General features: G+C 44.8%; 1 protein-coding gene and 1 pseudogene across 1 annotated transcript; both read left to right on the forward strand.

Annotated features, from left to right (window-relative positions):
* Positions 1 to 13,140: 13,140 nt before the first annotated feature.
* On the forward strand, positions 13,141 to 14,331 carry LOC147971740 (serine/threonine-protein phosphatase 7 long form homolog; annotated as a pseudogene).
* Positions 14,332 to 14,845: 514 nt separating this feature from the next.
* LOC147971741 (uncharacterized) lies at positions 14,846 to 15,787 on the forward strand. The gene is made up of 2 exons (XM_087524097.1): positions 14,846 to 15,364; positions 15,449 to 15,787. The coding sequence occupies exons 1-2, from the start codon at positions 14,846 to 14,848 to the stop codon at positions 15,785 to 15,787; spliced, it is 858 nt and encodes a 285-aa protein (XP_087380223.1).
* Positions 15,788 to 16,207: the final 420 nt, after the last annotated feature.

Raw genomic sequence — 16,207 nt, forward strand, 5'->3', positions numbered from 1 at the left:
GCCCAAAGAGATCCATGTGAAGGAGCTCCAAAGGCCTCTTCGAGTAAATGATAGTCGTGGGAGGGTGAGCCTTCTCATGTAGCTTTCCTTCGATACAAGCACTGCAAGCACGATCTTTAGCAAAACTAACATTTGTTAGTCCACGTACATGGTCCCCCTTGAGAAGACTTTGCAAAGATATAATATTGACATGGGCTAGACGGTGATGCCAAAGCCATCCCACGTGAACTTTAGCCATTAGGCATGTCACGGTCTTAGTGGGTCGCTCCGAAAAGTTAATCACATAGAGACTGTTCTCGACATGCCTAACAAAGGCTACTTTAAGAGTCTTGCTCCACAAGAGGGCCACAATATCAATATAAAAGAAGGTGGCAAAGCCCATGAGTTCAAGTTGACGAACGGAAAGTAAATTGTATGCAAGGGACTCAACAAGCATGACCTTCTCGATTGTGAGATCATGAGAAATGACAACTTTCCGAGTCCCAATACCTTAGAAGACGAGGCATCACCCCACTCGACATTGGTGGGCATATATGGAATCTTGTGCACGTCCACCACCAAGTCCTTGCTTCCGGTCATATGATTTGTAGCTCCACTACTGAGCAACCATGATCCCCCACCGAAAGCAAACACCTACAAGAGATCAATGCTTGGTTTTAGGTACCCATTTTGTAATGGGTCCCTTGATGTTAGTGACAAGGGTCTTAGGAACCCAAATAGACCATTCAATGTACTCATAAGGAGAACCAACAAATTTCGCATCGACATGCTCATCACTAGCACGGCACAACACATAAGAAGGGTTAAAGTCGTCGGCTTTGTTAGAAGGGGTGGCATTGCCCTTCTTGACACCACCACCCTTCGCATTGTTCTTCTTCTCCTTGGAATCACCCTCTCCCTCCTTCACAAAAGTTAGCTTGAGAGGAGGAGGTCGTTTGATCTTGTCATTCTTCTTCTTGTTCTTGGGCATGGGTGCGAACCCAATCCCCTCCTTGGCCACAACTTCCTTTTGATTGCTCAAAAGGTCGTTGAGGTTCTTCTCACCTTGTATGCACGACACAAGGCCTTTCTCAAGTTGCTCCTTCAACTTGGCATTCTCCTCAACAAGATGCACATGCTCACAATAAGGGTTAGTAGCATTTGCATTATCAATTAAAACCATATGAGGAAAGGTGGCTTTCTCCTTGGTTAGCTTCACTTGAAGTTGATCATGAGACTCCTTGAGACTAGCATGAATACCCTTCAAGGCCTTGTGAGCCTTGTCAAGTATATCAAACTCCTCCTTGAGTCTAGCAAGATCAACCCCAAGTTTGGCCTTCTCGGAATTTAGCACACGAGATACAACAAGAGCATGATCAAGATCTTTCTTTAGTTTAGCATGATCATCGTTGTATGTCTCCTCAACAGCCAAACGATGACCATGCTCTTCTTCAAGAGTGTTAGAAAGATCCGATATCTCATCGGCATAGTCATGACTATGCCCCTCCATCTTAGAGATGGTTTCTTCGTGAGCCTCAATTATGTCATTGGCTTCACCAAGTTGTTCCAAGAGAGCAACAAAGTGCTTCTTGGATTTACCCTTAAGCTTACTCATAAAATACTCAAATTCATTTTCCTCCCCATTAGAACCCTCATTTTCATCAATGCAATCCGTCAAAGAAGGATTAGTAATGATGGTAGTTTTGATGTTGGGGGTTACCTTGTTGGTGGCTTTAGCCATGAGGCACTTGGCGGTGATGTTCTCATTGGGTGAGTCGAAGAGAGACACCCTTGGAGTTGTCGCAATGGCAACGGAGGCCATGGCAACTGACTCACCGTCTTCATCATCATCATCATCGTCATTGTACTGTTCTTGTGCCACCAATCCCTTGGGAGGAGTCTTCTTGGGGAAGTTGCTCTTGTTGGGGAAAGACTTGGCCTTGTCTTTTTGGATGAGCTTGCCACCATTGTCTTCCCTCTTCTCATATGGGCATTCCGCAACAAAATGGCTCACATTGCCACAATTATAGCAAGTCCTCACACGTTGCTTGACCTTCGCACCACTTGAGTTGTTCTTGTTGAAGTTGGGCCTTGTGTTCTTCTTGCTCCAAAATTGCCTTGAAGCAAGAGCCATGTGTTCATGATAGGCATACTTTGTATCTTCGGGGTTGCTCTCCTCTTCTTCCTCTTCGACCTCTTCTTCCACACTAACCTTGGCCTTCAAGGCAAGGTTGGGCTTTTTTGCTCTTTGAGAGCGTAACACCGCATTGTCGGTGGTCTTGTCCAAGATGCTCATAGCCACAAACTCATCCAACACTTCACTTGAAGACAAGGTGTGGAAGTCCGGCCTTTGACGAATGACGGAGGACATGGCCTTGTGATAAGGCATCATGGCCTTGAGGAATTTGCGCTTGATCCAATTGTCATCTGTATTCTTGCTCGCATGATCTCGGAGTGAGACCGCGAGAGTAGTTAATCTCCGATAAAGCTCACGAGGTTCTGCATCTTCTTTCATTGCGAACTCATCGGCTTCATCTTGCACCACTTCATAGTTGGAGCGTTGAATGCTTGCGCTTCCCCTGTAGAGGGAAACAACATGGCGCCATGCATCCTTAGCCACGGTGAATGGCCGGAGGTGAGCAAGATCCTCAGGTGGAATTGCATCTTGGATGATGAAGAGAGCATTCTCATTGAATTGATTATCCGCGGCTTCTCTAGGGGTGAAGTTTCTTCGGTCATGTGGATAAAAACCTTCTTCAATGATTCTCCAAAGGTTAGTATAAACATGGTTTAGATGACGCTTAAAGCGATAAACCCAAGAATCAAAGTCCTCATTTTTCACAATCTTAGGGGGAGGACCGGCATGATTCAAATGAGTGGAGGGAATCGGTCCACCATAAGTAAGTGGAGGTTTCACATGGGCATAGATGTCGTTGCCATTTTTACCACTAGTAGAAGGAGCCTTTTCACTAGTAGCTTCCCCCTTGTCGGAGTTAGCATCCGTCACCTTGTTAGTGGGATCACCCACTTTCATCGGTGTGGTGGATAGTTTAAGCCCTTCTAAGAATTTGTTAAACATGCTTTCAACCTCGGTCGTCATGGAGGTTTTCAATGTGTCCAAACACACATTGAATTCCAACGACAGACCGCGGTTCCCCCATCGGCCGTAGACGAGAACGGATTCACACCGGAGTGCTCCTCCCCACCATCTACGATGTCAACCATACTATTCGGATGGTAAAGTCCTTAATAAAGAGACGAGGCTCTGATACCAATTGAAAGGATCAATATAGTTGACTAGATGGGGGGTGAATAGGCAACTAACAATTTTTAGCTTTTCTTTACCAATTAAAACTTTGCATCAAAGTAGGTTGTCTAGATATGCAACTAGGTGGGCAACCTATATGATGCAACAACAACAAGCACACAAGCAAGAAAGGGATAAAACACAAATAAGCTTGCACAAGTAAAGGCATGAGATAACCAAGAGTGGAGCCGGTGAAGACGAGGATGTGTTACCGAAGTTCCTTCCTTTTGAGGGGAAGCACGTCTCCGTTGGAGCGGTGTGGAGGCACAATGCTCCCCAAGAAGCCACTAGGGCCACCGTATTCTCCTCATGCCCTCACACAATGCGAGATGCCGTGATTCCACTATTGGTGCCCTTGGAGGCGGCGACTGAACCTTTACAAACAAGGTTGGGGCAATCTTCACAACTTAATTGGAGGCTCCCAATGACACCACGAAGCTTCACCACAATGGAATATGGCTCCGCGGTGACCTCGACCGTCTAGGGTGCTCAAACACCCAAGAGTAACAAGATCCGCAAGGGATTAGTGGCGGGAATCAAATTTCTCTTGGTGGAAGTGTAGACCGGGGCCTTCTCAACCAATCCCTAGAAAATCAACAAGTTTGATTGGCTAGGGAGAGAGATCGGGCGAAAATGGAGCTTGGAGCAACAATGGAGCTTGGGGATGGAAGAGGTAGTCAACTCGGAGAAGAAGACACCCCTTATATAGTGGAAGAACAAATCCAACCGTTATCCACCAACTCAGCCTGCGTAGCATGGTACTACCGCGCCGGGGACGCGGTACTACCGCAGGGGCACACGGTACTACCGCAGGACCCCGCGGTACTACCGCCTGGGCAGCAGAACACCAGAATAGCCCAGATGCAATGAAGCAGAGGGCAGTAGAACCGTTGGCGCGGTACTACCGCTCCCCCTTGCGGTACTACCGCAAGGCAGGGACAGTCCAGATTTTGGGAAGGCACGAACATAAAAAATTACATCTGTGACAACTTCCGCTGAGTTGGGATCTGTGCAAAACTCCGACACGGTAGTACCGTAAGCCAGGAGCAGTACTACCGTACGGGGCGCGAATGTAAAAAATTACATCCGCTCCTACTGCCGCGCATGCAGCTGAGCCTAGCCAGAGTGCACGGTACTACCGCGTAGGGTGCGGATGTAAAAAATTACATGCGCCCTACTACCGCAAAAGCAACAGCGCCTGGCCTGAGGCCACGGTACTACCGCTCCAAGGAACCAGTACTACCGTGGGCACTTGCGGCACTACCGCGCCAGAGGCCGGTACTACCGCAAGGGCCTGCGGTACTACTGCTCCTAGGAGCAGTACTACCGCATGCCCCAGTTCAGCAAACACGACAGTTTGCATAGATAAGAAAAGAGGGAGGATGCTCCAAAGGCCAAAGGAAAGGCGGTGCAAATGGAGTAGACGTGTACGTGATGATTCCACCCAAACCTTTCCAAAGCGGACCCCCTCTTAATAGTACGGCTTTCCTACGACTCAAATCCACCAAAAACAAACATAGAGAAACGCCGTCTTCAATAGTCTTCGAGGGGCACCAAATCGTCTTGTGCCTAGTGATGAAATGTCTGAAATACTCAATACACACGATTAGTCCGCAAAAGCATTGTCATCAATCACCACAACAACTAAGGGATAAATATGCCCTTACACTAGGGTTGTCTATATCTTCCATGCTAGGTGGGTTATTCTCAAGAGGAGCGGACTCCGCTCCTCGTTCACGAGAAAATGGTCGTTCACCGGGATGCCCAGTCCCATGCTCAAAACAAATCAAATTAATTGCAAACAAAACTCCCCCAAGACTGTTGTTGGTTGGACGGTACCCGTTGTTTCAGACCAGCCGTGGAGTGTGCTTGTTGGTGGTGGGGGAGTATAAACTTTACCATTCTGTTTGGGAACCGCCTATAATGTGTGTAGCATGGAAGATATCGAGATCTCTTGGTTGTTATGTTGACAATGAAAGTATGCCACTCAAAATATTATTTATCTCTATTTCAAAACTCGAGCTCCGGCAGCTCTACAAATCCCTGCTTCCCTCTGCGAAGGGCCTATCTATTTACTTATATGAGTCATCACCCTCCTATTAAAAAGCACCAGTTGGAGAGCACCACAGTCATTTGCATCCATTACTATTAATTTATATTGAGTAAGACTATGACTGGATCTCTTTTACCATGAATTACAATGTCTAGTCAGTCCTTGATCTTCAGAGGTGCTCTGCATTTATGTTTTGCGGTCTCTGAAAGGGCTAGCGAGATACCATCTTGTTATATCATATTATGATTGTTTTGAGAAAGTGTTGTCATCTGAGATTTATTATTATTGCTCGCTAGTTGATTATGCCATTGATATGAGTAAACATGAGACCTAAATGTTATTGTGAATGTGGTTAGTTCATAATCTTTGTTAAAAACCTGAATGCTGGCTTTACATATTTACAACAACAAGAGCAAACAGAGTTTGTAAAAGTTTTTCTTTATCACTTTCAGTTTGTCAACTGAATTACTTGAGGACAAGCAAAGGTTTAAGCTTGGGGGAGTTGATACGTCTCTGTCGTATCTACTTTTCCAAACACTTTTGCCCTTGTTTTGGACTCTAACTTGCATGATTTGAATGGAACTAACCCGGACTTACGCTGTTTTCAGCAGAATTGCCATGGTATTATTTTTGTGCAGAAATAAATGTTCTCGGAATGACCTAAAACTTCACCGAGAATATTTTTGGAATTTATAAAAAATACTGGCGAAAGAATTAAGACCAGGGGCCCACATCCTGTCCACGAGGGTGGGGGGCGCGCCTTCCCCCCCTAGGCGCGCCCCCTGCCTCGTGGGCCCCCTGAATCTCCACCGACCTCAACTCCAACTCCATATATTCACGTTCGGGGTGAAAAAAATCAGAGAGAAGGATTCATCGTGTTTTATGATACGGAGCCACTGCCAAGCCCTAAACTCTCTCGGGAGGGCTGATCTGGAGTCTGTTCGGGGCTCTGGAGAGGGGAATCCGTCGCCGTCATCATCATCAACCATCCTCCATCACCAATTTCATGATGCTCATGGCCATGCGTGAGTAATTCCATCGTAGGCTTGCTGGAGGTGATGGGTTGGATGAGATTTACCATGTAATCGAGTGAGTTTTGTTAGGGTTTGATCCCTAGTATCCACGGTGTTCTGAGATTGATATTGCTATGACTTTGCTATGCTTAATGCTTGTCACTAGGGCCCGAGTGCCATGATTTCATATCCGAACCTATTATGTTTTCATGAATATATGTGAGTTCTTGATCCTATCTTGCAAGTCAATAGTCACCTACTATGTGTTATGATCCGGTAACCCCGAAGTGACAATAATCGGGACCACTCCCGATGATGACCGTAGTTTGAGGACTTCATGTATTCACTAAGTGTTAATGCTTTGGTCCGGTACTCTATGAAAACGAGGCCTTAATATCCCTTAGTTTGCAATAGGACCCTGCTGCCACGGGAGGGTAGCACAAAAGATGTCATGCAAGTTCTTTTCCATAAGCACGTATGAATATATTCAGAATACATGCCTACATTACATTGATGAATTGGAGCTAGTTCTGTGTCACCCTATGTTATAACTGTTACATGATGAATCGAATCCGACATAATTATCCATCACCGATCCAATGCCTACAAGCTTTTCACATATTGATCTTTGCTTAGTTACTTTACCGTTGCCACTATTACAATTACTACAAAGTTGCTATTGTTACTTTTGCCACTGTTACCGTTACTTCCATACTACTTTGCTACTAAATACTTTGCTGCATATATTAAGTTATCCAGGTGTGGTTGAATTGACAACTCAACTGCTAATACTTGAGAATATTCTTTGGCTCCCCTTGTGTCGAATCAATAAATTTGGGTTGAATACTCTACCCTCGAAAATTGTTGTGATCCCCTATACTTGTGGGTTATCATTAAGCATCGCTACGGGTGAGAAGGTCTCATCGTATTCAACTCCTTGAACTTGTCGAAAACCTTTCGCAACAAGTAGAGCTTTGTAGATAGTAACATTACCGTCAGCGTCAGTCTTCTTCTTGAATATCCATTTATTCTCGATGGCTTGCCGATCATCAGGCAAGTCAACCAAAGTCCACACTTTGTTCTCATACATGGATCCCATCTCAGATTTCATGGCTTCAAGCCATTTTGCGGAATCTGGGCTCATCATCGCTTCCTCATAGTTCGTAGGTTCGTCATGGTCAAGTAACATGACTTCCAGAACAGGATTACCATACCACTCTGGTGCGGATCTTACTCTGGTTGACCTACGAGGTTCGGTAGTAACTTGATCTGAAGTTTCATGATCATTATCATCAGCTTCCTCACTAATTGGTGTAGGGATCACAGGAACTGATTTTTGTGATGAACTACTTTCCAATAAGGGAGCAAGTACAGTTACCTCATCAAGTTCTACTTTCCTCCCACTCACTTCTTTTGAGAGAAACTCCTTCTCTAGAAAAGATCCATTCTTAGCAACGACTGTCTTGCCTTCAGATCTGTGATAGAAGGTGTACCCAACAGTCTCCTTTGGGTATCCTATGAAGATACATTTCTTCGATTTGGGTTCGAGCTTATCAGGTTGAAGCTTTTTCACATAAGCATCGCAGCCCCAAACTTTAAGAAATGACAACTTTGGTTTCTTGCCAAACCACAGTTCATAAGGCGTCATCTGAACGGATTTAGATGGTGCCCTATTTAACATGAATGCAGCCGTCTCTTAAAGCATAACCCCAAAATGATAGCGGTAAATCAGTAAGAGACATCATAGATCACACCATATCAAGTAAAGTACGATTACGACGTTCGGACACACCATTACACTGTGGTGTTCCGGGTGGCGTGAGTTGCGAAACTATTCTGCATTGTTTCAAATGAAGACCAAACTCATAACTCAAATATTCTCCTCCACGATCAGATCGTAGAAACTTTATTTCCTTGTTACGATGATTTTCCACTTCACTCTGAAATTCTTTGAACTTTTCAAATGTTTCATACTTATGTTTCATCAAGTAGATATACCCATATATGCTCAAATCATCTGTGAAGTGAGAAAATAACGATACCCGCCGCGAGCCTCAACATTCATTGGACCACATACATCAGTATGTATGATTTCCAACAAATCTGTTGCTCGCTCCATTATTCCGGAGAACGTCGTTTTAGTCATTTTGCCCATGAGGCATGGTTCGCAAGTACCAAGTGATCATAATCAAGTGATTCCAAAAGTCCATCAGAATGGAGTTTCTTCATGCACTTTACACCAATATGACCTAAACGGCAGTGCCACAAATAAGTTGCACTATCATTATCAACTCTGCATCTTTTGGCTTCAATATTATGAATATGTGTATCACTACTATCGAGATTCAATATGAATTCAAGGGTGCATGACCATAAAAGATATTACTCATATAAATAGAACAACCATTATTCTAAGATTTAAATGAATAACCGTCTCGCATCAAACAAGATCCAGATATAATTTTCATGCTCAACGCTGGCACCAAATAACAATTATTCAAGTTTAAAACTAATCCCGAAGGTAGGTGTAGAGGTAGCGTGCCAACGGCAATCACATCAACTTTGGAACCATTTCCCATGTGCATCGTCACCTCGTCCTTAGCCAATCTTCGCTTAATCTGTAGCCTCTGTTTCGAGTTGCAAATATTAGCAACAGAACCAGTATCAAATACCCAGGTGCTACTGCGAGCATTAGTAAGGTACACATCAATAACATGTATATCACATATACCTTTGTTCACCTTGCCATCCTTCGTATCCGCCAAATACTTGGGGAAGTTCCGCTTCTAGTGACCAGTCTGTTTGCAGTAGAAGCACTCAGTCTCAGGCTTAGGTCCAGACTTGGGCTTCTTCACTTGAGCAGCAACTTGCTTGCCATTCTTCTTGAAGTTCCCCTTCTTCCCTTTACCCTTTTTCTTGAAACTGGTGGTCTTGTTGACCATCAACACTTGATGCTCCTTCTTGATTTCTACCTCCGCAGCCTTTAGCATTGCGAAGAGCTCGGGAATTGTCTTATCCATCCCTTGCATGTTATAATTAATCACAAAGCTCTTGTAGCTTGGTGGCAGTGATTGAAGAATTCTGTCAATGACACTATCATCAAGAGGATTAACTCCCAGTTGAATCAAGTGATTGTTATACCCAGACATTTTGAGTATATGTTCACTGACAGAACTATTCTCCTCCATCTTGCAGCTGTAGAACTTATTGGAGACTTTATATCTCTCAATCCGGGCATTTGCTTGAAATATTAACTTCAACTCCTGGAACATCTCATATGCTCCATGGCGTTCAAAACGTCGTTGAAGTCCCAGTTCTAAGCAGTAAAGCATGGCACACTCAACTATCGAGTAGTCATCAGCTTTGCTCTGCCAGACATTCTTAACTTCATCAGTAGCATCTGCAGTAGGCCTGGCACCCAGCGGTGCTTCCAGGATGTAATTCTTCTGTGCAGCAATGAGGATAATCCTCAAGTTACGGACCCAGCCTGTGTAATTTCTACCATCATCTTTCAACTTAGCTTTCTCAAGGAACGCATTAAAATTCAACGGAACAACAGCACGGGCCATCTATCTACAACAACATAGACATGCAAAATACTATCAGGTACTAAGTTCATGATAAATTAAAGTTCAATTAATCAAATTACTTAAGAACTCCCACTTAGATAGACATCCCTCTAATCATCTAAGTGATCACGTGATCCAAATCAACTAAACCATGTCCAATCATCACGTGAGATGGAGTAGTTTTCAATGGTGAACATCACTATGTTGATCATATCTACTATATGATTCACGCTCGACCTTTCGGTCTCAGTGTTCTGAGGCCATATCTGCATATGCTAGGCTCGTCAAGTTTAACCCGAGTATTCTGCGTGTGCAAAACTGGCTTGCACCCCTTGTATGTGAACGTAGAGCTTATCACACCCGATCATCATGTGGTGTCTCGGCACGACGAACTTTCGCAATGGTGCATACTCAGGGAGAACACTTATACCTTGAAATTTAGTGAGAGATCATCTTATAATGCTACCGTCGATCTAAGCAAAAAAATATGCATAAAGGATAAACATCACATGCAATCAATATAAGTGATATGATATGGCCATCATCATCTTGTGCCTTTGATCTCCATCTCCAAAGCACCGTCATGATCACCATCGTCACTGGCGCGACACCTTGATCTCCATCATAGCATCGTTGTCGTCTCGCCAACTATTGTTTCTACGACTATCGCTACCGCTTAGTGATAAAGTAAAAACAATTACAGGGCGATTGCATTGCATACAATAAAGCGACAACCATATGGCTCCTGCCAGTTGCCGATAACTTCGTTACAAAACATGATCATCTCATACAATAAAATTTAGCATCATGTCTTGACCATATCACATCACAGCATGCCCTGCAAAAGCAAGTTAGACGTCCTCTACTTTATTGTTGCAAGTTTTACGTGGCTGCTATGGGCTGAGCAAGAACCGTTCTTACCTACGCATCAAAACCACAACGATATTTCGTCAAGTATGTGTTGTTTTAACCTTCACAAGGACCGGGCATAGCCATACTCGATTCAACTAAAGTTGGAGAAACTGACACCCGCCGACCACCTGTGTGCAAAGCACATCGGTAGAACCAGTCTCGCGTAAGCGTACGCGTAATGTCGGTCCGGGCCGCTTCATCCAACAATACTGCCGAATCAAAGTATGACTATTATCGCCCACAACTCTTTGTGTTCTACTCGTGCATATAACATCTACGCATAAACCTGGCTCGGACGCCACTGTTGGGGAACGTAGTAATTTCAAAAAAATTCCTATGCACACGCAAGATCATGGTGATGCATAGCAATGAGAGGGGAGAGTGTCGTCCACGTACCCTCGTAGACCGAAAGCGGAAGCGTTATGACAACGGGGTTGATGTAGTCGTACGTCTTCATGATCCGACCGATCAAGTACCGAATGCACGACACCTCCGAGTTCAGCACACATTCAGCTCGATGACGTCCCTCGAACTCACGATCCAGCATAGCTTCAAGGGTGAGTTCCGTCAGCACGACGGCGTGATGACGGTGATGATGATGCTACTGACGCAGGGCTTCGCCTAAGCACCGCTACGATATGACCGAGGTGGATTATGGTGGAGCGAGGCACTACACACGGCTAAAAGATCAACTGATCAACTTGTGTCTATGGGGTGCCCCCTCCCCGTATATAAAGGAGTGGAGGAGGGGGAGGGGGAGGCCCTCCTAGGCGTGCCCCAAGGGGAGTCCTACTCCCACCGGGAGTAGGACTCCAACCCTTCCAAGAGTAGGAGTAGGAGAGAGGGAAGGAGGAGAGAGGGGGAAGGAAAGGGGGGCACCGCCCCCCTCCTTGTCCAATTTGGAGTAGAGGGGGAGGGGGTGCGCGGCCTGCCCTGGCTGCCCCTCCTCTTCTCCACTAAGGCCCATTACACTCCCCGGGGGGTTCCGGTAACCCCCCGGTACTCCGGTATTTGTCCGAACTTGCCCGGAACCCTTCCAAAGTCCAAACATAGTCATCCAATATATCGATCTTTATGTCTCGACCATTTTGAGACTCCTTGTTATGTCCGTGATCATATCCGGGAAACCGAACTACCTTCGGTACATCAAAACACATAAACTCATAATACCGATCGTCACCGAACGTTAAGCGTGCGGACCCTATGGGTTCGAGAACTATGTAGACATGAGCGAGACTCGTTTCCTGTCAATAACCAATAGAGGAACCTGGATGCTCATATTGGCTCCCACATATTCTACGAAGATCTTTATCAGTCAAACCGCATAACAACATACGTCGTTCCCTTTGTCATCAGTATGTTACTTGCCCGAGATTCGATCATCGGTATCTCAATACCTAGTTCAATCTCGTTACAGGCAAGTCTCTTTACTCGTTCTGTAATGCATCATCCCGCAACTAACCCATTAGTCACATTTCTTGCAAGGCATATAGTGTTGTGCATTACCGAGAGGGCCCATATATACCTCTCCGACAATCGGAGTGACAAATCCTAATCTTGATCTATGCGAACTCAACAAGTACCATCTGAGACACCTGTAGAGCACCTTTATAATCACCCAGTTACGTTGTGACATTTGGTAGCACACAAAGTGTTCCTCCGGTATTCGGGAGTTGCATAATCTCACAGTCATAGGAACATGTATAAGTCATGAAGAAAGCAATAGCAATATACTAAACGATCAAATGCTAAGCTAACGGAATGGGTCAAGTCAATCACATCATTCTCTAATTATGTGATCCTGTTAATCAAATGACAACTCATGTCTATGGCTAGGAAACTTAACCATCTTTGATTCAACGAGCTAGTCAAGTAGAGGCATACTAGTGACACTCTATTTGTCTATGTATTCACACATGTACTAAGTTTCCGGTTAATACAATTCTAGCATGAATAATAAAGATTTATCATGATATAAGGAAATATAAATAACAACTTTATTATTGCCTCTAGGGCATGTTTCATTCATGCAGGTGTCCTGGACATTCACGTAGAGAATGCCCGTATCGAGCCAACAACACTACATGATGTTGATATATCTGTACTCGCTATGTCTATTTATATTTGTACTCATTATGTGTACTTATATTAAATTTAAAATGAATCTCTTCGTATTATTGTACTCGTGATGTTAACTTCAGATAATTAATGTAAATTGTATCTCTTTGTATTTTTTAAGTTGATTTTGATTTGCATTTGTATTTGTGTCTTCCTCATAATTTATATTTATATGTTTGTGTGCAGGTTATGGCTGCAGTGCCAGTGCTTTTGCAGGGGCCCCATGACGCCGGCCACCGTTGCCACCTATTTTTGAAACCAAATACTAAGCATGATTATCGGACTTTCAGACTTCGAACCATAAAGAAAACATGGCCAATACACAATTCTTTTCTTGCTCACCTTGACGCTTATGGACTACAAGGTTTTGCTAGGCTCACATCATGCGACGACCAATTACGTTTGGACCTATCCCTTTTGACATCCCTCGTTGACCGGTGGAGACCTGAAACCCACACCTTTCACTTTCGTTTTGGGGAGCTTGCACCTACACTGAAAGATGTTTCTATGATCACTGCTCTACCAATTAGAGGTGAGCCGTTAGTCTCTCCACGAGTGTCTCCATCTTGGGCATTAGATATAGCAGCCCGTCTTGGGATGGCAATGCCAGAATCACAACGTTCTGGTGGCCCTCGGGGCATCCCACTCGCCTGGCTTCGTGATAACTTTCATATTTTATCTAGCTTCGCCGATGAGGAGACGAGAAAAAGACATCTGTTTGCGCATTTGCTGTGGCTTCTCGGGACTCTGTTTCCAAATTCACACAGGGACGTAGTTCTCCCTGGTCTCATCTACATTGCAGAGAATATGGTAGGTGAACCTTTACCAGAGCAGCCAAAATACAGCTTCGGTTCTGCCATGCTATGTCATACATATAGAGGCTTGTGTGATGCCACACAAAAAACCTCTTTCGCACAAAAAGCTCCGTTACTTTGTGTCGCCTACGAGTTTCTACAGTTGTGGTCCTGGGAATACCTCCCTGTAGTACGACCTCGTATACAAAATCCCGTACACCCATACGACTTTAGCAAGGGCAGCAGTGCAACTATGGCCACCAGGTGGACGAAGGCACGGAAACGTTGGTCTCCAAATATTGCGAAAAATAGTTACCCTATGTACCACCAGCAGTTTGAGATACTTGATGAGGCAGAAGTCACATGGAACCCGTGGACTTAGGACCAGATACAAATGGTCTTTGATATTCGACCCATCACAGCAGGCATCTTGAGCGATAGTGCATTCTGGCTGACTCGCTGCAACTTATTGTTCCTGTGGTGTGTTGAACCTTACAACCCAGAGCGTGTAATGAGACAGTTTGGTCTCTATCAAGAGAGTCCACCACCTTTTCCAAGACGTATCAATGAGGAAACCCATAAGTAAGATGTGACCTCCCTAAATAGTTAGTGTCATTTTTAATTTCTAAACTCACACTTTGTTACATAATTTGCAGGCTAACCAATATGGGCAGGGGTTGGAGTTTATACGATTGGAGGGAACACAACATTCAATGGGTAAACAAGTGGGAAAATGAAGCGCTAGCAGATATAGTGCATCAACTTAGGTACATTTTATTTACATTATTTTATTACGATGACCATACGATGCATGAAGATGCTTTGCTTTCATCACAACGGTTTATGTAATTATTTAATTTTGTAGACTGTACGATGGAAGTACAGATCAAGCATACAAGCAGTGGTACTGTATCAACACACATACCAACACATCTCACACAGGAGGAGCAGGCGCAGAGACATATTGAGCTGCATGCAGCCTACTATCGTGACCAGATGGTAATCACTTGTAACTTTTTTAGGTCCATCATTTCATAATCATTTGAACCAAATAACATCCAAATATTGTTCAGCTTGAAAGTTGCAACGAAGTAGGGCATATGGCTGCGGAAAGCATGCCGGCCCAGGGCCCAGCTCGCAAGTCATTCCAGAAACATTTTCAAGAATACATGGCAACAAAGTTCAGATGCGGTAGAGGCGACGACGTTGTCACTGGAGCGTACAACATGCCGGTAGCGAGGTCAGCCAGACCGAGTGCGGCGCCGTCGTCCAGACCGAGCGAGGCGCGTACGAGCCATGGGCATTGGGGGGAGGGTCCGAGTACTAGAACGACATTTCCACGACATGACTCATCTCTGCCACTGCATCGCTCTTCTTCGGTGCAGCTTCGTCAGGGGCAGACATCTCAGGACCATGGCACGGGCTTGGATTTGATGCCCGAGCAGACTCTTTCCCCGAATCCATATGCATACACAGGATATGACGCATACACCCAAGGTGAGGGATCTCAGTCGTATCTCTCCATGCGAGGGATCTCCATGCTCGAGGAGACTCGTGTACCAGATTTAAACCAGTACCACGTACAATGGCCAGACGGTACAGGCGAGGGATCTGATCAGGTAGTCATGTTTACATTTTAATGCATTTACAATGATATCATACATTATCCTCTAACAGTTTGTTTACAATGTTTCTATGTGCAGGATATACCTGATGTTAATTGGGACGATGAGGACACCCAAAGTGGCCTCAACACAGGCATCCGGGGAGCATCACATGATCATGGCGACACAGTTACATCATTAGTTACAGAGTTCTTCAAAGGGAACGTTATTGGACCATCTTTTATCCCCGCGGAGTCACAACCATACGCCTACAATTACGCTTCAGGTTCGCAACAAGGATTCCCGACTCCACCAGCTACGCAGGAGTCGCAGACACATGAAGCCGAAGTGGAGTACGACCGCGGTCTTCGTGTAACTCGACCACCTAATCGCTTGTCGCTTTCCGGTCGTAAGGAAAGGCCAGGTGGTCGTCCTTGACTAGGGTGAATCATCCATCCACGTGTGCGACCCATTGTATCTACATATGTCAGTATCAGATTTTCCGATTTAAACATCTACGTATGCTGAAATAAAAATGCACCAGTCAGAAAAAATTATTCCCGCCATACTATCCCGCTTCACTCTTCAGCTTAAGTTTGGCCAAAATGATTTCTTTTAATTTTGGCTGATGAATACTGTGCAACCATTGCCCATCTTAGACATTGAAAAAATATATTTTCGCGCAACCCTTTCCCCTCAATATTTCCCCACCAACTGTTTCGCTCCATATGTTCCCGCCAACCCCTTCCCGCCATATCTTCCCGCCACCCGTTTCCCGCCATATGTTCCCGCCAACCCTTTCCCGCCATACCGCAGTCGTTCTTTCCCGCCATTTTCTCCTCACTACCTATAAAACCC

Source organism: Triticum urartu, chromosome 5A (genome assembly GCF_056163025.1).
Source record: "Triticum urartu cultivar PI428250 chromosome 5A, HENAU_Tu73, whole genome shotgun sequence".
NCBI lineage: Eukaryota > Viridiplantae > Streptophyta > Magnoliopsida > Poales > Poaceae > Triticum > Triticum urartu.

Coding starts and splice junctions, on each gene's coding strand:
- LOC147971741 (XM_087524097.1), top strand. CDS start 14,846: ATGGCTGCGGAAAGCATGCCGGCCCAGGGCCCAGCTCGCAAGTCATTC. Junction 15,365..15,448: donor CAGGCGAGGGATCTGATCAG/GTAGTCATGTTT, acceptor TTCTATGTGCAG/GATATACCTGATGTTAATTG.